The sequence below is a fragment of the Miscanthus floridulus genome, chromosome 15, assembly GCF_019320115.1.
Source record: "Miscanthus floridulus cultivar M001 chromosome 15, ASM1932011v1, whole genome shotgun sequence".
In the NCBI taxonomy this organism is placed as follows: Eukaryota; Viridiplantae; Streptophyta; class Magnoliopsida; order Poales; family Poaceae; genus Miscanthus; species Miscanthus floridulus.
The window spans coordinates 72,331,296-72,353,303 of NC_089594.1; the positions used below are offsets into that span (position 1 = coordinate 72,331,296).

Sequence of the window (22,008 nt, forward strand, 5' to 3'; positions counted from 1 at the left end):
GCCTTGCCGCCTTGCTGGCCACTATATAGGGCACCTCTCGAATCCAGTGATCCCTGCAGCCCAAACCCCAAACCGCCTAACCTTTTTTTTCGACTTTGGCGGGTTTTCATCAAGCCTCTAGAAAACTGGATGTGAATAAGGCTATGAAACCCAACCCAAGTTGATAAGTCATGTCCGAACAAGGAAAGTAAAAAAATTTCAGAATTCATAGATATTGCATTCCCCATCTCTGCAATTTTTTTAGATGTTCTGAAGCATCAGGAGACAATTGTTGCAAACCATTCAAACTGACATGACTGTACACATGTTATAGGCTCGCGAGAGGAAGGCGACATGTTGCCATGATCCCTGAGCAACTAGGCCGCGATATCAGGAAGGAGCATTGTAGTCATGCCTAGGGATATATGGTTTGGCTGAAGCTCACTAAAGATATCGTGCCTCTTGTATCATCTGTATCTTACAGGTTCATCTTAGAGATCTGATCATACTTTCGTGCATGGAGATTAGCGTGTAGCTTGCCGTTGTGAGGGTTAATCTAAAGAGTGGTGTTTTTTTGACGCAAAGGACTGTGGGGGAGATCCCCACATATAAAGAGTGGTGTTAGAGCCCATAGTTGGAAAAACTGGAAAATCTCGCGGTCATATGGTATTGGGGGAGCACATAAAATCTCCAAAAGGATACCCGAGTTCTATGTGACGTGAAGAGTTGGACTCGGGTCCTGTAGAATGTCTCCAAAGATCACATGTTGTGTGTGGGTTGAAGAGTTAGGTCGACGTGACAGAGTGGATGTTAGTTTTATTCCACATCAATAATTGATGGTGGGGGGAGTTCCTTAATTTTCTGCTGCCTAACTTTTGGCGAGATGTGTTGAGACGTTCTCCTAATAATATAACTAGTTACTTTCATTTGTCCATCTAAGACATCGTTATACTCATATATTGCGGAGCTGGTAGGTGCACTCAATGAATTGGATCAGCATCGCCGCTGCTTTTGGACACCACACGTATGGTACACAGTGATAGCTTCTAGGGTCTATAAAAACAAGTATGTTTTGTTGAGAGAGATGATCAAGTCGTGCATGAAGTCTGCACGCGGAAACGGTCTTATTTGCTATATACAATAGGCATAGGAGACATCAGGAGCCTTAGCATTAGGATCTCTTCGTGTGCAGGCAATCACAGGAGTCCTGCTACGCCGAAGCACCGCTATCAGAGTATGGCTAATATTCTACTAGGACTCCTACATGAACCTCGTATCTCGGATACAGAATTATTCTAGTGGTGATGACAACATGGTCTCCGTAGCATGGTCGTCTTGGACTTATAAACCCCAGTGCATGGTATTTAAATCCTGGTGAGTATATAATTAATATGAGCGACCCTAGGGGGTGATCGCTTCCATTAAATAATTGGTATCGTGTTCCCCTCACCAGCTGCTTCGCCATTCTGCAGGCAAGATACAACAGTTTAACCTGTCCAGATAAATCCGCACCCAGCCCTTAAACCACTCAGTTTTTCTTGTCTTGGATTGGGCTGGAAACCGGATTCAAAGCGGATTTGTTTGAAGGTCCTAAGCAGTGTTAGCTGAGAGTTAAGCAAAGTGCTGTTACAAAGCAATCAATATGACGGCGGATCTTAACAGTACTTATATGTTCTTTGGTCCCTTAGTTAAAGAGAAAAAATGAACGCTAGCTAACTGCCAACAACAGTGCGGCTTCATTTGGGTCTGAGGGAGATCTGGTGATGGAGATATGATTAGTTCTTGTACTCCAGTGTCATCCAAAAGGGACAGTCGCTGTGGTTGGATCCGGTCGGTGAAAAGTGCTGGACACTAGTCGCGCAGGAACATAACCATTTGCATGCCTCGTTTATTTCCCTGAGCATTATCCCATAAGTTACATATGTAGTATGCACAGTCATTGCGATGCCTCTAGCCATCATTGAACTCTGGGAAAGGCTGGAGTAGCTAGGCTGGGCTACTCTGAGTCCTGAGATTCCAGCTGTATGCAGTGATGGAAAACATAGCTAGGTCATGGCATAGCCATAGTGAAAAAGAGGTGCAACTTCATGCCTGAACCATATCACACTTTTTTACGCCTTATATCTTACTCCAGTTTCATTTTTTCATATATAGCTAGCTATTGGTGGATCTGTTTTGTGATAATAGGACAAGGCTGCTATAATTTAACATCTAGTTATGGTAACGGCGTGCTGCAATTGTGGCAGACCCAATACATTATTAAGTGGCGATAACGTGCTACATCAGACTTCACTTATTAAACGTGCTAAGGCACGTTGGCTAAAAAGATCATGCTATGTGATAGGACGACACAGTTTATTTGTCACTCTTCTCAACTTTTAACCTTTGTTAGCTAGTATTGGTCAACTATTGAGCCCTTGCATAAAAACTTGGTTCATCCATTAGGTGCATGCATGTTTGAATGACATATGACAACGTTTTAGTACTAGTTGTTAGCCCTAGTTATCTAAATAGGCCCTAACATGGAGAGTTAATGTACAAGCATTTCACCTCAGTTGGTACTTATTTGTATGCACATTATTAGTTTTAAACACATGTAGCTTAATGTGAGCAGCTCATTACATGCAAGCTCATCTAGTGGTAGGTGCACTCAATGAATTCCTGATCAGCCAATGGTGCTATATATAGCTATTACATGAGTATAACTGGACTCCCATACTTCTTGGTCCATAAAGAATTATGTGTTACGCCAAGAGAGATGGAGTGGTTCGTGAAGTCCACGCCACCACTAGGTTCTGCTAGCTACAATAGGCATAGGAGACATTGGGACCTTCAACAATAACATGTCGACACATCTCCTACAACTATGTAGCCTTGCTCTGCTCAGGCATGGCGTCTTATTTTGTCCGGCAGGAAGCCACGAATGTGCTGCTCTGCCTCGCTCGCAGCTTCGGTAGTTTCACCCTTCAAAATCAAGGCAGCCTCAACAAGTCATCGCCTCCACGTCAGTCGGCCACAACGTTTGTGATCATCCATGGAGTACTAGCTCCGACCTCCTGTAGATTGGCATTCTTCCAACAGATAGCTGTGGAGATTCGGGCTGGTGTGTGCAAGTGATGGCGGGCCTGTGTTTGTGGCCTTGTGTAGCAAAGCAAGTAGGTCATACTGGTGCATGACCCACTTGATGACCCAATAAGACTAGTTGGGCTAACGTGTTTAACCCACAAAACACAAAAACCTTCAGGTTAACAGACAAAGCTAATAATTAATAAGCTAACGCAGTTGGCTAAAACCTCCAAGCTGGGTTCTGATAGGCTGAAACCCAATATGGTTAGAGGACAAATGGATATGCTAGATCAGAACATGCTTTCTGCACATAAGAAAAAGAGTGTCAAGGAAGCATCCGATTAACATAAAAGTATTCATGTATCAGACACCAGTAGAGACGTTGTTACATATGCTTGCCCTCATCAGTGGTCGCAATGGTTGTCCTCGCTGAATTCTAGTACAACACGTCAGTCCACATCTGCGCTTGGCCGCTCCCCCTTCGAAGTCTTGTATGGATTCCACCAAGGCACTTGGGTCTGAATATCTCCTCAGCTGCGCCGTGCCTGAGCTTCATCAGTGGCTGTCTGATCGGGATCTCATGCAGCGATTGGTTCATCAACCTTGCAAGGGCACGGGCTGGAAACTAAAATTTTTCCTATAGGTGAAAACGACAGAAAAAATAGAGAATACCGACAGGGAAATTAGTAAATTATTTTTTTCTATCAGTATACCGAAAGGAAAACACCGACGGAACAAAGCGACAGTAAATAGAATTTGCCTATTGGTTGTTGAATTTTCCTGTCGTTTCCTGTCGCTTACAGCAATTTCCTTGTCAGTACAACATCGACGGGAAAATGTCAAAGGATTGTTAACAAGAAATGTACGTCACATCATGTTAGATTTTTCAGCCCTGTCGTAGTAACCCGACAAGGAAATGTGTGGTCACCGTCAGAAAAATTGGATCTACAAACAATTTCGGTTTTCAATTTAAATTAATTCATACAGTAGTGTATTTAAATTAATCATAGAGTAGTGTTATTCATGTAACACATATTGGTCACAAGTGCATAAATGAGACCATCAGTTCGAATATCATATATATGATAGTTGGCACAAACATCAACATTACATACAGAATTTGTACATGTACTTTTTATATATTTGACATCAATACAAGTGCTTCACTGTTATCTGCTACTAGCCTAGCAAACAATCTAGCCTATCTTCCGTACCCATCTTTGAAGACTTGCATCGACGGGGTTCTTCATCCTCGTTGAGGAAAGCCTGCAGTGGAACATTACACCATTAGAGACTTCTGGAAAAAAATGTGACTAGCTTGCAGTGGAACAGATGTTTCACTTCTGAAGGACCGGAAACGGCAACCAAAGAGGGGTGAATGGGAGCCTCCAAATTTCTTTCGAAATATTAGGTCGTTGTCCCAAAATCAAGCCCCAAAAGCAAACACACGCAAGAACGAGATAACTCCAGCCCAAGGATGCTAGGTACCTCTGGTGATGACCTAGAGGCACAAACAAGCAATCAAGAACAAACCAAAATAAGCCACAACAAAACATCAAGAACTGGTGAAGACAGGGGATCCACAGACTGTCCGGGGTCTTCTTGCAGACTGTTCTCGGTTCAAAAGTTTGCAAATAGGATAGCTGGGAAGTGATTCCGTACGCTGTAGAAAATGAACGCCGAACAGTCTGAGGGTCGGTGGAGGACTGTCCACAGTTCAAAACAGCGAGAACCGAAGTTGGAAAACAGATTTTGGACGCAGCTGAAATAGCCAAGGGCGGACTATCTACACCCGGGACTGAAGCGGAGTGCAAGACTCGCCTGTGCTTGGCCCCGAAAGGCGGACTGTCCGAGGATTGAGCTCCGGACTGTCCGAGAATTGCGAATCAGCCCAAAAACAGATTGCCCGATAATCGCCTCCAACCAAAATCCGTTTGATGTGCGGCCAAATCAAAACCAATTGCCACCAAATTTTAACCACATGGTCACAAGGCAATAGGTGAACTACCACTAAGAGATCATCACCCAATTTGAAGCCAATCAACAGGAAATTGGATGAACACGGTTTCCCAACCCTAGAGCTTGATTCACCCCGATCTATGAACTCGTGAGGAATTAGTTGAAATCCGATTCACCCCCGATCTATGAACTCGTGAGGAATTAGTTGAAATCCGATTCACCCCGATCTATGAACTCGTGAGGAATTAGTTGAAATCCTTCGGTGCAAAGGCTCAACTCACATCCTAGTTCATCTCAGTGCAAAAGGAACGAATCAAAACGACCTCAAATCGAAGAAACAAGGTAGGAACGAGAAGCGAAAAAAAACAAGAACGCGAAGAACACAAACGCGATTCACACAAACAGCTCACAAATCGAATCTCAAAGGACACAAGGAGGTTAGGGCCTCTATTCCCAACCAAATCACAGGTTCAATTACACCGGGACACTAGTTCATCGATGGACCTCTTGAGAAGAACCTAGAGAGAGGAGAAACCCTAAAGAGAGATGGAAGAGAGGAATGGCAAGAGGTGAGGGAGATTGGGGTGCCCTCATCCTTATTTAAGAGGGCTATTTTACACAATCCCAAACCTACCCCTAGATATTTTGAGTCGAACCACTTAACCCGAGGGCATTATGGTCCATCCCGAGATATTCTTCATCCGACGGCCACCGTTCCCTTCATGAGATAGCTTTGCCTCGACGCGAAGTCCTCGATGCCGCCACGTGTCGTCCGTTCCTCCTCGGAACCTTCGTCCGGGTTTTGAGGCCAAACTCGCGAAACCATTACCCAGTGGTTTTGAGGCTCAACCCACCAAACCACCGCGAGTAACGTACTCCATACGTGTCCCCCGCCACTCGACGCGTGTCACCTCCGTCCTTGACCGCCCAGGCACCAAGTCTTCCAGAAGCCTCGCTCGACTTGCACGTCCGCTGTCTTGACTCGGTCAACACGATCTCTCCTCCATGTACACTTGCGCTTATGGATGTCTTCCAGATGTCAGCCACCACAGCTGGTCACCCGGCCTTCTGGTCCCTCGGTTCAAGCCTCAAATCCGTCGTTCACCGCTCCTGGTCCATCGGTACGGCACGTCCCTACTTGACCTTCACCTCGCCATCGACCACTGCCTCCGAGCTCCACACCTACGCACGCCAAGAGACATGTTGCACAAACCAACTTACACCACAGTTAGTTCACAAACTCAACCTAGGACGTGAATCACGCTGACAATCACTCATCACAAATCCAAACCACATGTGCATATATCAACCTTGTGTTCACAACTTCTCAAGTACTAAGTAAATGCTCAATTGAAAGTGATTTCTGGAAAAACAACTAAGTAATGTCTCAGTTCTGCACCTACACTCATTCTAGTTTTCTCTATGCAAGATAATCACTAATCAACAGACCTTGTGAGTCTATGGCAGAAAAAAAGTTAAACCGTGAAGATAAAGGAAGTCCAATGACAAAGGCAATGCATATTGCATTTTTCAAAATAATATTAAGGAACTATGTGCATTAATAAAGGAACTAGCAGTAAAATGCATACATAATGGTTGCAGTATACATCAGCATCAGTCACTTGAAATAACAAAACTTCAACATTTTCATTTCTGAGAAGTGTTGAGATATGTAGAAGGCAGTTCATACCAGCCGACACAAGAACTTGGAAGCTTTGAGTTGCCTAACTTTTCCTCCGTGTTTTAGTATTTCAGATGTTGACTACAAATAAATTAGAAATATGTAAGATTAAAACTAATTTCATTGGATACAATGCCATCCCTGTGGCACTGTATATCATAATAAAGTGGTATGAAAATCAGGAAAGCTGTAAATTAAATGTTCAGAAAATTAGATAAATAGAGAACAGGTAAATGTACTACCGCACTCTTCATATGTAGCTATCTGAGAAATTAGTGCATAGTAAACTAATGAGGATTTGCAGGTAGAATAGAGCATGCTAACCTCTAGGGCGCCTTCCAATAAAGCTTTGTTTACACTGCATCAACAACCAAATCTAAGAATTGTTCAGAAACTGAGAGTACTGATCTCATCATTTTCTTATAGTTGTTCTTTCTTGCTCATATTTACCACTCTAGCCTATAGATCTGCAAGAATAAATCTAGCATCGAATGTATTCAACTTGTACTGCTGTCGTTGTGCCTTATTTAAGTGCCACGATATGTAGTAGTCAGCTAAGTCGTTCATTCTTTCAGGCTAATTAGTAACTTGATTCACTAGTGAATAATGGACTAGATGCATGTTCCGTTGCTGCTCATAAAGCAAATGGTAACGGAGACAAAAAGTGACGAGGATTGAGTGGGCTTCACCTTGGCAACGATGAGCTCGGAGATCTGCTTGCTGAAGTCATCAGTACAGAGACCGTATGAACTACAAAAATCAGACACATGAGATCAGGAAAGATGAAATCGAGAGAGGGAGATGGAGAACTTACAGGATGAGAGGCCAGCGCTGGAGAGGAGCTGCTCGCCGTAAGCCACCACGCCTCCGGCGCCGGAGAGGAGCTGCCCGCGCGTGCGAACGCCACCTAGCATTCGAGCAGGGTTGGAGTGGCCCGGGACGAGGTGGAGACGAGCCGCGCGTGCCGGATCTGCCGTCGTCGCCAACCTAGCCGCACGCGCCGCCGCTTGCGGCCGCACCGTCGCGGTAGAGGCGGATCCTCTGCCGTCACCCACCTAGCAGCGCGCGCCGCCGCCGCTTGGGGCCGAGGGAGGGAGGGCGCCGCCGCTGAAGGTAGCGCCGCCGCGGAACGAGGGATCCAGGATTCGCCGCCGTAGCGTTGTGTGGGAAACGCGAACGACAGAGTGTGGGATGTGGGGCTAGGGTTTGGGGGCGCTGGTTTTATACGTCCGCGGAATAACACACGTTTTTGGGCCGGTTGAAAGGCTAATGTAGCCCAGGCCCTTGGCTGCACGATTCGGTCCTAACCTTGCCGAAATGAATTTTTCTGTCGGTGAGGACAGGCGACACAGGGAAATTATCTATTTTTTCTGTCGGGCTAGTAAAGACCGACAGAAATACTATTTTACCCTGTCGGTTCTGGTATTTTTCTGTCGGTCGTAAGAAACCGACAGAAAAAATAGTAATTTTCCTATCGGTGCAAGTTAAACCGATAGGGAAATCTTAGTTTCCAGTAGTGGGGCTCAACTGCATAAGAAGAAGCAAGCTGACAAGAAGCACTTGGAGCGCTCTTTCAATGTGGGTGACTTGGTGTTCCACAAACTTCAACCGTATGTCCAATCATTGGTAGCAGCTCGCTCCAACAACAAACTGTCTTTCAAGTTCTTTGGGCCCTTCCGCATTGTGAAGCGCTGTCGGTAAAGTGGCTTATCATCTAGACCTTCCATCGTCGGCTGCCATTCACCCAGTCTTTCATGTGTCGCTGCTCAAGCGTTCCCCAAGTCACCAAGCTGTGAGTCCATCACTTCCTTCTGAACTCTCTGAATTCCAAGTTCCTGAACATCTACTTCAGTGGCGTTGGACACCTGGTGATCGGTCGGTCCATCAAGTGCTCGTCAAGTGGTCCCATATGCCTACTTCCCTCTCTACCTAGGAATCCGTTGAGGAGCTTCGTCGCCAGTTTCCCAGATCACCGGCGTGGGGGCACGTCGGCACTCAAGGAGACGGGAGGGGGGGGGGGGATGTTAGCAGTCCCCTGGTGCTACTCCTTCGCCCAGCACTGAAGACACATGAAGCAACATCTCCATCAGCCCGGTTCCAGCTCCGAGGCCCAAGAGGCAAGCTCGGCCTAGCTCCAAGGTGTTCAGGCCCATGTGGCATTCCTAGAGTAGTATATGTACCAGGGAGGAGTGGAGGAGAAGGCTTATGAAAAATGTAATCGTTAAACTCTACCGCACATTTTAATCATTCCTCGCTATACACTACCGGAAACGTCAAATTTGCCGAGTGTTTTTATGTTTGCCGAGTGTATTCTATCGGGCACTCGGCAAACAAGTGATTTGCCGAGTGCTTTCCCTAAAAACACTCGGCAAAAAAAACACTCGGTAAAGAATAGGTTTGCCGAGTGTCCAAAAAAAACACTCGGCAAAGAGGGGGTTTGTCGAGTGTTTTTTTTGACACTCGGCAAAGAAATAAAATCTTTTTTCCTAGGAAAGAAGGAGCAGAAAAAAAATTAAAAAAAAACCTTTGCCTGAGTGCCCAAATCTAGGACACTCGGCAAAGGAAAAAAATCGCTTTTTCTGTGAATGAAGGAGAAGAAAAAAAATGAAAAAAACTTTGCCGAGTGTCCAGATCTAGGACACTCGGCAAAAGAATAAAATATATTTTTTTAGAAAAAAAGAACAAAAAAAAGTTTGCCAAGTGCTTGGATCCAGAACACTCGGCAAACAAAATTTAATATAAATCCGCCGCACCCCCCGCGCCTCCTCTCTCCAAATCCGCCGCCCGCCCTCTCGTGAAATCCGCGCGCGCCTCCTCTCTCCAAATCTACGGCGGCGCCCTCCCCCCTCCCGGCGCGGCCCTCCTCTCCCCCGGCGCGGCGTGGCCCTCCTCTCCCCCGGCGCGGCGCGGCGTGGCCCTCCTCTCCCCCGGCGCGGATCCGGCGCCCTCTCCTTCCCCGGCGGCGTGGCAGCGCGGATCCGGCGCGGCCCTCCTCTCCCCCGGCGTGGCGCGGCCCTCCTCTCCCCCGGCGCGGATCCGGCGCCCTCTCCTTCCCCGGCGGCGTGGCGGCGCGGATCCGGCGCGGATGCTCTGCCTTCTTCCTCGGCGTGGTGGCGGCGGCATGGATGGTGGTGGCGATGCTGGTGGTGCGGCAGTGGTGTCGGCATCCCTTTTTTTATTTTTTTGAAAAAAAAAGTTTGTCGAGTGTTTTTTTTTTTTTGCACTCGGCAACTTCTTTGCCGAGTGCCCGACAGAAAACACTCGGCAAATTAGCGTTTGCCGGTAAAGATTCGCCGAGTGTCGTTTACCGAGTGTAACACTCGGCAAACCATTTGCCGAGTGTTTTTGGGACTTCGCCGAGTGCCCCTGGCACTCGGCAAATGTTCTGTATCCGGTAGTGATAGTTACCTTCTTGCTTCCCAAGTATTTCGATTCCTGTCTACCTGCTAACATGCATGTTTGAATGGCCTATATACGACTATTTTTTTTAGTTAGTAGTTGTTAGTCTAGGATATCTAAATAGCTAGGATCTAACTTGGAGAGTAGATGTACGGCCATTTCACCTCACTGGGCACTTATTTGTATGTACATTATTAGTTTTAAACCCATGTATACTGAATGCGAGCAGCTCATTCATGCAAGCTCATGTAGTGATAGGTGCACTCAATGAATTCCTGATCAGCCGATGCTGCTATAGTTACGTGGAGTATAAAAACTTGGACACCCACACTAGCTTCTTTGGTCCATAAAAGAATTATGTTAGGCCGAGAGAGATGGAGTGGTTCATGAAGTCCACGGCACAGGTTTTGCTAGCTACGGTAGGCTTAGGAGACATTGGGACCTCTAGCAACAAGATGTCGACACATCTCCTGCAATCACAGCAGCATTGCTCCGCTTGGGCATGGCGTCGTGTTCCATCTGGTAGGAAGCCACGAACTTGCTGCTTCGTTAGTTTCATCCATTAAAATCAAGCCAGCCTAAACTAGTCATCGCCTTCACGTCGGTCGTCCACGACATTTTCGTGATCATCCTTGGAGTGCTAGCTCCTGACCTCCTGTAGATTGGCATTCTTCCAACGGACAGCTGTGGACATTCAGGCTGGTGTGTGCAAATCATGGTGGTTGTAGATTGGTCCAGCTTATGCTGTTTTTGGTGGGCCATATGTATTGGTGGCCTTGTGTAGCGAAGCAAGTACTAGGTCTTACTGGTGTCTGACCCACTTGATGATCCAATACGCTGGGCAAAACACAAGATTTATCAAGAAAAAAGCTAATTATAACAAGCTTATATGCAGTTAGTTAAAACTCCAAGTTGGGTTCTGTTATTCTGAAACCCAATATATATGGTTATGGGACAAATAGATCTGCTACATCAAAACATGCTTCTGCACATAAAGAAAAGGAATGTCAATGAAGCATCCGGTTAACATAATGTATTCGTGCACCAGACACCAGTAGAGATGTTGTCACATATTCTTTTGGACTATATATTGGATTTGTAGAAACATCTAATATAAATACAATAGGAACCCACTAATTATTGAGGAAGTTAATGAGCTTCGTCAGTTTTTTCATACGATTTGTACCTAGAACTAGTTAAGCTGTACTGCTCCAGGTTTCCAGTTCACTCAAATTGTTGATGCACCTGCCATTTGGTAAAGCACTGATGTACTACTTACTTCCTCTACCAACGAATTTTTTAGCAAGCTGGAGGATGTTCACATGGTAATGTCCATTTTCATTTCATCACCATGTTCCAAGTTCCAAAAGTTGTACTACGTGCAGTGCACCCCTTGTATGCTTGGTGGACTGCTTCTAATGTAACCGTTTGAGGCATCAGTAAGTAAAATCATTGAATAAGACATGTGCCACTGTAGGGAACGACGTTGGAAAAGTGTGTACTCACAGTGTAGTTGAAAGATTGGTGACTTCGCTGAAGTCCATTGTACTTTCTTGTTAGCGTGCTTACAGAGTAACCTTTTACGCTTGCTATATCAGCCCAGTTTCCTTTTAGCTTTTAAGCTGGGAAGCTTTTTTTAATGGAAAAAATACTAATTATTATATCCTCCAGTTCTTGGTATGGCATACTGCAAATAAGGACGATCCAAATAAATTTCTTAAACTGCTAATAAGGTGCTTCATGACAGGATGACAATTTAATTGCTGTAAACTTTTTGAGATATTCAAACGTCTCACCAAACTGATCATTTAATTGTACATCTAAACCAACGTTCTATGGAGCAGAATGTGCGCAGCTCATTAGATCAGTAGGTGAAGCGTGAGAAGTGGAGCTGCAGATGTTGCTATACTTGCATGGAGTATATATAATAATTTGAACAACCTCATCGGCCAGCACAGTCATATCTTTGGTCCATAAAAAGAAGCAAATATGTTAGTCTTAGGGAGATGATCATGTGGTTGGGCTGGGTTTTCCTGTGAAGATCCTAAAAATCGGATTTGTTCTTAGGCCGTGAGTTAAGCTGTAGAAATATGTAACATGTAATAGCCTTTTAGTTATATCCATCTAGGCTTTATAGTCCATATAGACTTCGTCTTGTTCTGTCAATTACCGATGTAACATGGATGTTCCCAACTCATATTGCTGAATTTGACCTTGTCTTCGATGGCCACCATGCAACAATAGATGTATGATGCAACTCTTCCCATTGCAGAAGGTTGCTGTGTTGTCATTGCCTGTAATGTTTTCGGCTTGCAAGAACTCCATTAGGCTGAAGATTCAGGTGTGGGATTCGCTCGTCCCAGTGACTATAAAAAAAGAATTAAGGAGTAAAGGAAAGGGTTGCGATTATAAATGATCTGGTCCTCACTAGTAGAGAACAGACCTTTGATCCTCGGCCAAAATGGGCTCTAGTCCCGGAATTTTTTGCCCCCGGGACTAGAAATACCTTTAGTCCCGGTTGGTGGCTCCAACCGGGACTAAAGGTCCCTGCCTAACGGCTACTGCGCCAGACAGAGGTGGCAGGGACCTTTAGTCCCGGTTGGAGCCACCAACCGGGACTAAAGGTATACTTTTACTCCCGGTTGGTGGCTCCAACCGGGAGTAAAGGTCTACTCCCGGGCCGTGGCTGCGCCCGGGGTTGGAAAGTTACCTTTAGTCCCGGTTGGATCTATCAACCGGGACTAAATGTTCTCCCTTTATAAATCGGCCGTCTCCTATTCCTCCCCGAGCCCGAGCTCAGCACATTTTGAAGCTCACTGCAGTAGTGTTCTTGCTTCCTCCCTCCCTCCATTGTTCCTCCATTCATTCTTCGATTCCTCCGTCGATTTCTTCGATTCCTCCGTCGATTCTTCAGTTGTAAAGGTTACCAATCTCATACTCTCATTTTTTTACCATTTTCTTATGCCATTTTATTCACTATATATATTTATGGTTCTTTATTGTGGTTTTTTTCATTTGTAAGCAAGTTGAGCTCAAAATCACTTTAAGCTTGCATATTTACATGAAAGAAGGTTAAAGTATATATAAATATAAAGTTAGAAAATAGTTAGAAAATTATAGCAAATCCTTACTAGTTGAACTTGCGGACCGTGTTCAGGTCGGCGAGGATGTTCTCTGCCGAGCGGTAACGGACGTCAAGGAGGAGCTTTGATTCTACGAGGGAGAGCGATAACGGTCGTGGAAGACCGTGTTCCCTTCCTCGTAGAATCGGAGCTCTTCCTTGACCAAGTACGGTGCCGTCCGGTGGAGAAATGCTCGCCGAGCTGATCACGTAAGCAAGGTCAACTAGTACGGATGGTTATTTATTCACATGTCCCGATATCATCGTAGTAGTCTGTCAATCACCGTACCTAAACGTAGTATATATAAATAAAAACTTAGAAAATAGTTAGAAAATTATAGAAAATCCGTACTAGTTGAACTTGCGGACCGTGTTCAGCTCGGCAAGCATGTTCTCTGTCGAGCGGTAACGGACATCAAGGAGGAGCTTTGATTCTACGAGGGAGAGCGACAACGGTCGTGGGAGACCGTGTTCCCTTCCTCATAGAATCGGAGCTCTTCCTTGACCAAGTACGGTGCTGTCCGGTGGAGAAATGCTCGCCGAGATGATCACGTAAGCAAGGTCAACTAGTACGGATGGTTATTTATTCACACGTCCCGATATCGTCGTAGTAGTCTGTTATGTGTGTACATTCCCATTCTTCTGTTAATTTGCGGAAATATCATATGAATTACTTACCTGCCGCAGTAAAAGACGAGAACACAATGACCATTAAAAATATCATTGTTTAGAGATCTAGATAATTTTATAGTTTATTAATTTTATTTGTTTATAAAAGAAGAAATTTATAGTGTATTAAAAAATGAGTATAGAGAGTAGATGGCAACTGCTTCCGGGTCCTCGGCCTCTCATGGGTTTCCAAAGCGACTTAGGCCGGGCCTTCCTCTCATTCCATGCGGCAAGTGTCGTGATGAGACGAAGATTGTGATGGAGTACCGAGTGAAGAAGGAGGGTCCCAACAAGGATCGTATCTTCTACAAGTGTCCGGATCGCAATGTGAGTTATTTTATCGTATTTAATGATTATGGTTAGTTTATACCTATTTTCATGATGGTTGTGATTAAAGTTCTAATTTTTTGTTTTAATTTCAGTGGGATGGCAGTGGACGATGTTCAGGCTTCTACTGGGAGGAAGAGTATGTTGAACTCGTGCAAAAATATCTTGCACAACAGGCAGATACGGCGGCTAATGAGGCAGTGATCCAGCCGAAGAAGCCTAAAGATGTTGCATAATCGGGGGATCTGTCTGTTTTAGTTGAGATTGGTCGCGAAATCCTTGTGCTCCTGAAATGTATTTTAGCTTTAGTTCTTTTAGTGGTAGTTGGGATTGTCTACATTGTAGCGATGCTTTCATAAATTTGTATCTTTTGTGGTGGCACGCATGTTGTATAAATAATTAATTATGATCTAGGTTTTAATATGATATTTATGTCATGTAATGCAGATGAGCCGTCATTGGATGTATAATGCTGATCGCCGCTCACAAGAGTTCATTGACGGCGTGCATTCTTTGTTACGTGCGGCCGAGGCAAACAAACGCGACGGTTTCATGTGCTGCCCATGTGCCATATGTAAGAATACGGTGGAATATCCTTGCTCAAGGACTCTTCATTCACACTTGTTCAAGTCGGGTTTCATGCCAAACTATATTTGTTGGACAAAGCACGGAGAAACCGGTGTTGTAATGGAAGAAGATGAAGAAGAACAATGGGACGACAATGATATTATTCCTGATGGTGCGTGCTTCAATGATACTGCAATGGGAGAAGCTGAAGAAGAGGTAGCCGCAGAAGATGAGCCGGCTGATGATCTTTGTCAGGTCATTCGTGATGCACAAAGAGAATGTGAAAGTGAAAAGGAGAAGATCAAGTTCGAGCGGATGCTAGAAGATCACAAGAAATTGTTGTACCCAACTTGTGATGCAGGGCAGAAAAAGTTGGGAACCACACTAGAATTGCTGCAATGGAAGGCAAAGAATGGTGTATCTGACAAGGGATTTGGAGAGTTACTAAAAATCCAAAAGAAGATGCTTCCGAAGTACAATGAATTGCCCGCCACTACCTACGAAGCAAAACAAGTTGACTGTCCTATGGGGCTAGAAATAGAGAAGATACATGCATGTCCTAATGACTGCATCCTATACCGTGGCAAAGAGTACGAGAAATTGGATGCATGCCCGGTATGCCATGCGTCGCGGTATAAGATCAGGCGAGATGACCCTGGTGATGTTGAGGGCGAACGTCCGCGTAAGAAAATCCCTGCCAAGGTTATGTGGTATGCTCCTATAATACCACGCTTGAAACGTCTGTTCAGAAACAAAGAACATGCAAAATTGTTACGATGGCACAAAGAAGACCGTAAGGTAGACAATATGTTGAGACACCCTGCTGATGGGTCCCAGTGGAGAGCAATCGACAGAGAATTCCCGGAGTTTGCAAATGACGCAAGAAACTTAAGGTTTGCTTTAAGTACAGATGGTATCAATCCTTTTGGAGAGCAGAACAGTAGTCATAGCACTTGGCCTGTTACTCTAAGTATCTACAACATTCCTCCTTGGTTATGCATGAAGCGGAAGTTCATTATGATGCCTGTGCTCATCCAAGGCCCGAAGCAACCTGGCAATGACATCGATGTGTACCTGAGACCACTTATTGACGAACTTCTCATTTTGTGGAATAAAGAAGGTGTACGTGTGTGGGATGAGTACAAATAGGAACACTTTGATCTGCGAGCATTGTTGTTCGTAACAATCAATGATTGGCCTGCTCTAAGTAATCTTTCAGGACAGTCAAACAAGGGATATAATGCATGCACACACTGCTTCGGTGATATTAGAGGTGTATTCTTGAAAAAATGTCGAAAGGTCGTGTACCTTGGCCATCGTCGATTTCTTCCTGCAAATCACCCCGTAAGAAAGAAAGGTAAGCATTTTAAAGGGAAGGCAGACCACCTGACCAAGCCTCGCAACCGAACCGGTGAGGATGTACTCGATATGGTCAATGATGTGAAAGTCGTCTTTGGAAAAGGACATGGAAGCCAACCTATTCCGAAAGACGCTAACGGTCACTGCACCCATGTGGAAGAAAAAGTCCATATTTTGGGACCTACCCTATTGGCAAGTCCTGGAGGTCCGTAGCTCGATCGACGTGATGCACCTGACGAAGAATCTTTGTGTGAACCTGCTAGGCTTTATGGGTGTGTATGGAAAGCCTAAGGACACATTTGAAGCACGACAGGACCTGCGTTGTTTGAGAGAAAGAGACAACCTGCATCCAGAGAAGACAGATGATGGACGCCATTACTTACGTCCTGCTAGCTACACTCTAAGCAAAGAGGAGAAGGAAATCATGTTTGAATGCTTAAACAACATCAAGGTACCATCTGGATTCTCCTCGAATATAAAGGGTATTATAAATGTGCCAGAGAAGAAATTCTGTAACTTAAAGTCCCATGACTGTCACGTTCTCATGACGCAATTACTTCCAGTTGCATTAAGAGGAATTCTACCTCCAAATGTACGTCTAGCCACCGTAAAGCTATGTGCATTCCTCAATGCAATTTCTCAGAAGGCAATTGAATCCAACTGATCTAGCTAAACTACAGAATGATGTGGTTCAATGTCTCGTCAGCTTTGAGTTAGTGTTCCCTCCTTCCTTCTTTGATATTATGACACACCTCCTAGTTCACCTAGTCAAGGAGATTTTCACTCTCGGTCCTGTGTTCCTACACAACATGTTCCCCTTAGAGAGATTCATGGGAGTCCTGAAGAAATATGTTCACAACCGTGCTCGCCCAGAAGGAAGCATCGCCAAGGGCTATGGAATAGAAGAGGTCATTGAGTTCTGTGTTGACTTTATTCCCGACCTTGACTCGATTGGTGTTCCTGAATCGAGACATGAGGGGAGACTAAGCGGAAAGGGGACACTAGGGAGGAAAACATATATTGGTACGGATGATGATTATTTCAATAAAGCGCACTACACAGTTCTACAGAACTCCTCTTTGGTAGATCCGTATATTGAGACACACAAGGATCTCTTACGATCCGAGTTTCCAGGGAAGACTGAAGCTTGGATTACGCATAAGCACATGGAAACTTTCGGCGGTTGGTTGCGAAAAAAATGTCAAGGTGATGAGAGCATCCATGAGCAACTGTATTTATTGGCTATGCAACCATCATGGCATATCGTCACATACAAAGGGTACGAGATAAATGGGAACATATTCTACACAGTAGCCCAAGATAAAAGGAGTACCAACCAAAACAGTGGTGTCCGCATAGATGCCACAGACCCGAATGGGAATAAGCAGACATATTATGGACGCATAGATGAAATATGGGAACTAGAATATGCACCTACTTTGAAGATCCCATTGTTCAAGTGCCAATGGGCCAAGGTGACCGGAGGCGGGGTAACAGTAGACAACGAGTATGGAATGACAACAGTAGACCTTAGTAATATTGGGTACAAAGACGAACCATTCGTCCTTGCCAAGGATGTGAATCAGGTGTTCTATGTCAATGATATGTCTACCAAACCAAAAAGAGGGAAAAACGATAATGACTCAACCAAAGAGCCAAAGCGCCACATAGTTCTTTCAGGGAAAAGAGTCATCGTGGGAATTGAGGACAAGTCGGACATGTCAGAAGAATATGAAAAGGATGACCGAATTCCGCCCTTCAAAGTGAACAAAGACCCTAGCATCTTGGTAAATGATGAGGACACTCCATGGTTACGAAGCGATCATAACCAAGGGACATACGTAAAGAAGAAGTTCACTGCTGTGCCCACTTGATGATATAGTGATTTAATATAGTGTGTGTTTGAGATATTATGTAATAATTGTGAATTCAGATGTTTATTATGTCATGTTTCAAATTAAATCAATGTTTGATTTGGTGGGATTTCTCTCTCAAAAAGGTAAATTAGGATACTGAGTGATGAAAAATTAAAATATTAACGTTAAAATGATGTGAAAACAAATTTCCTGTCCAAAACCAATAATTTTAATAATTTTAATTAAACACTACATTTTTGCATTAACGAAATAATAAATATTAGTTACATTATGTTTTATAATTCTAACAAAAAATAAAAAAAGTTAGGTTATCGATTTTTCCTATGTGCAATAAACAAAAATAAAATTCATATTTTTAACAAAATAATTTTATGCCTTTTATTTAATTTACTATGTATTTAATAAAAACTATTGCATTTCTATTGTATTTAACAAGACTATTGCTTAAAACAGGCGGGAAACGAAACTGCAGGCCACCTTTACTCCCGGGTGGGAAGCCCACCCGGGAGTAAAGGTGGGCTGCAGTTTCGTGGCCCGCCAAAAAAAAGCCTTTACTCCCGGTGCGTGTTACCAACCGGGAGTAAAGGTATACCTTTACTCCCGGTTGGTAACACGCACCGGGAGTAAAGGCACCTTTACTCCCGGTTGGTAATACGCACCGGGAGTAAAGGGTTTTTACTCCCGGTTGGTGGCTGGCACCGGGAGTAATTCTCCTCTGCTATATAACCTCCAGCGCCTGGCAGATCGATCCGCTCGTCTTCTTCCTCGTCGAACACCGCCGCCCTCTTCTTCCTCGCGCCGCGTCCGTTCGCCTTCCGTGACACCGGCGCCGCCGTCTTCTTCCTCGTGCGGCCTCCACCGCGCGCGCCCGTGCCCCTCCTCCGCGCTTGCCCGTGGCCCTCCACCGCGCCCTCCTCCGCGCCCGAGGCCCTCCACCGCGCGTTGCCCCACCGCGCCGGCCCGAGGCCCTCCAGTACGTACACTGCCGAGCTTGATCGAGGTGATATATTCGTCGATCTCTTTGTACATTCGTCCGAGCCCTCCACTGCCGAGTTATAGATCACGTCGAAAACTACAACTTTGGTGTAAGCCATGTCAAAGGTCGAGGTCGATTGAAAATTCCAAATTTTGAATCACAAAATCTAGAAACTAAAAATGAATATTTGGAACTCTAAATGATTTTAAATAAAAACATATCTTAAGGCAAGTTTTGAATATTTGGAACTCTAAATGACAAGTATAATTAAGGATCACCAATGAAATTACTTTAGAAATTAATTAGATCGATGTAAATCCATGGCTTGTATAATAAACACGCTATATATTATTTGGAAACAACGCTACGAACCATCCGCTAATGATCCAGCCCATCAACCGCCATATATTCATCACTATATGATATGCCATTATTTCAAGATGCAGTTTCAATAGAAGAATTTTTTCTATCTTCATAGATCAATGTTTGTTAACGAAATTTTATCCAAATATATTCATGTAGGGTCTTTTTTTTGAAGGATTTGTTGTAGGATATATAATGGTCAAATAGGAACTCAATTTTGATACCCAGTTTGTAAACTAAGCGTTTTTTAGTTTATCAAAAATATCACATGTGATGATGTTAGCAGTTTTTGTTGGACTTGCATGCATGGCTACAGACAAATGAAGGAAAACTTCAATGTTTCTTCATTTGTGAACTTTGAATATACAGATATAATATATTAATGTTGCTAAAGTAATATGAGCATTACATATTTTTTTCCGGGAAGACTATCTTCAAACTTTATATCATAGCATCAGAGATCGCCTGTAGAAGAAGAAAATAAATTCTTATCATTTCAGAAATAGTAATGGTTATATGAGCAATAAGACACATATACTTATATTTCATAATGACTTATACTTACATTATTAACATAGAATTTTCTCATATGATGAATGACTACATGGTTCACATGGTACATAGGATCACAACATCACGCACCGACACCGCCCCGGCCCGCCTCACTGTCGTCGTCGTCGTCAGCACGCCGGCCCGCCTCACGTCATCGTCGTCAGCACACCGGCCACCGCGCCGACACGTATATATATGTCATTTGTATTCATATGCATTTCGTCCATGCGTTTCTATGTATACGGCGGAGCACCACCGCCCTCGTTCACCCATGTGTACAGACATATATACGGCGGAGTGGAGCACCGCCACTCTTGTCACACCGCCCTTTCTCGTGCCCTAATTCGCCCTAGTACCGACGTAGTTCGTCCTAGTGTGGCGAATTGCGTCCGTGATCGAGGGGCAAGATTTAATAATGCATATTGTTTGTAGATTTTACGCATGTAATAAGCAAAGATTTGACGTACTATATATTGGTTTTGTTTTTTGAAGCTAGATGGCCGACCCGAGAAATATGGATGAGGAGGAGTTGATGATGAATTTGATCAACACTGGCACTCAAGTTGCCGGCGATGATGGTGCTAAAAATAACGTGCAAGAGGATGTAGATGACGGGAGTCAGTACTTAGCTCTTGAACAAAATGAGCAACAACATATTGGCCAAGTATATATTTTTTATTATTAGCTATATATATATATTATCATATGTCTTATGTGTGCTCATGACATTAAAAATAATGTTTATGTTTTGTAGCCCTCTGGATCGACATCAACAACTACAACGAAGAGTAAAAATGTTCGAGGTCCCAAAAAGCCATTGGAGGGTCGCTTCATCATCTCGGAGTTCAATGTGGATACAGGAGAACCGGGGGGGCCGAATAAAATGAAATTTGTGCACCACTGTGGTTACCTTGTACGGGACCTGGCTCCCGATTAGTACCCGTGAATGGAAGAAGAAGACCAATGCTCCTCATATCAGTTTTAGTCTCCGATCGTGACAAGGCGTTAATTTGGAATGATGTCTTGGTACATTTCACGCTCCAAACAGATGATTATGATGATATAATAGATGGTGATGAATTGAAGGAGCGAGTTAGGGATTGGGCAATGAAGAAGATGGCCACCCAGTTTCAGACTTGGAAGAAACACCTATACACGACGTATGTCAAGAAGAACATAGCACCAGATTTTACTGTCCCAGGCCCGATCTCAAAGCAGAGGCCCTATTGGGATGAGTTTGTATAGTACAAGACTTCGGAAGAGGGTGTGAGTCGGGTGATAAAGAACCAACGTAATGCCCAACTAGAAGACATACCACCATAACTTGGGATCAGGTGGCTACCCGACTGCCATTAAGAAGTGGAACAAAATGGAAGCAGACCTTCTTGCCAAGGGTATCACACCAGAATCACTCGAGTGGGGAGAACGTGCAAAGAATTGGTTTTTCGCTTATGGGGGAACACTAGGACCTAGGAGACAGGGAAGTGCGTTTATGGCGCAAGACTACAAGAAGCAGCAGAAAGATTGTTTTATGCTCAAAGAGCTACTGCTAGTGGTGCGTTGAGGCCCAACAGAGAGAAGGATGAGCTGACATACGCCATCGGGACTATTGAACATGGTGGCCGAACTAGAGGCAAAGGAAGTGTCTCGTGGGAGCATGGATTCCCTCAGGACAGACCTTCCTACAGAAGTCGCCAGAGAAAGAAGGAAGAAGAGGCACACCGGCTCCAGAGGTTGGAGGAAGCGGTGCGTGAAGCACAGGAGCGGGAAAAAAACCTTGAAGCGAGAATGCAGGAGGAAATCAAAAGGCAAGTGCAAATAGCAGTGAGTGCAAGCAAGCAGGCATCAGAGCCAGGAATCAACATTAGCCAATCTGTTCAGTTGAAAAGCAGCTGCGCTTCCACGGAGATATCAAATCAAGGGGACACAGGACTGCGCTTCCCTGTGGATGACGTCACTGAACCTTGTACAACGTGTGAGCTACACATTCCGAAGGAGAATTCCACAATCAAGGTGGCTATCGGTCTTGTTAATCCTATCGACCGAACCAAGACACCAAGGATTCATGGGAATATAATCCAAGAAGGATATGCTACCATCTCGGTAGATAAAG

General features: G+C 44.4%; 1 protein-coding gene across 5 annotated transcripts; it reads right to left on the reverse strand.

Annotated features, from left to right (window-relative positions):
* Positions 1-4,217: 4,217 nt before the first annotated feature.
* Positions 4,218-7,780, reverse strand: LOC136509675 (uncharacterized). 5 transcript variants are annotated; one of them, XM_066504417.1, is made up of 5 exons: positions 7,500-7,780; positions 7,375-7,435; positions 7,010-7,043; positions 6,695-6,766; positions 4,218-4,311 (listed from the first exon to the last, which is right to left on the reverse strand). In XM_066504417.1, the coding sequence occupies exons 1-5, from the start codon at positions 7,597-7,599 to the stop codon at positions 4,225-4,227; spliced, it is 354 nt and encodes a 117-aa protein (XP_066360514.1). In that variant the 5' UTR covers positions 7,600-7,780; the 3' UTR covers positions 4,218-4,224. The 5 variants fall into 5 exon arrangements, 2 of the variants coding, with proteins under 2 accessions (XP_066360514.1, XP_066360515.1); XM_066504418.1 differs by lacking the exon at positions 4,218-4,311 and adding an exon at positions 6,051-6,186; XR_010772426.1 differs by lacking the exon at positions 7,010-7,043.
* Between the last annotated feature and the right edge of the window lie 14,228 nt (positions 7,781-22,008).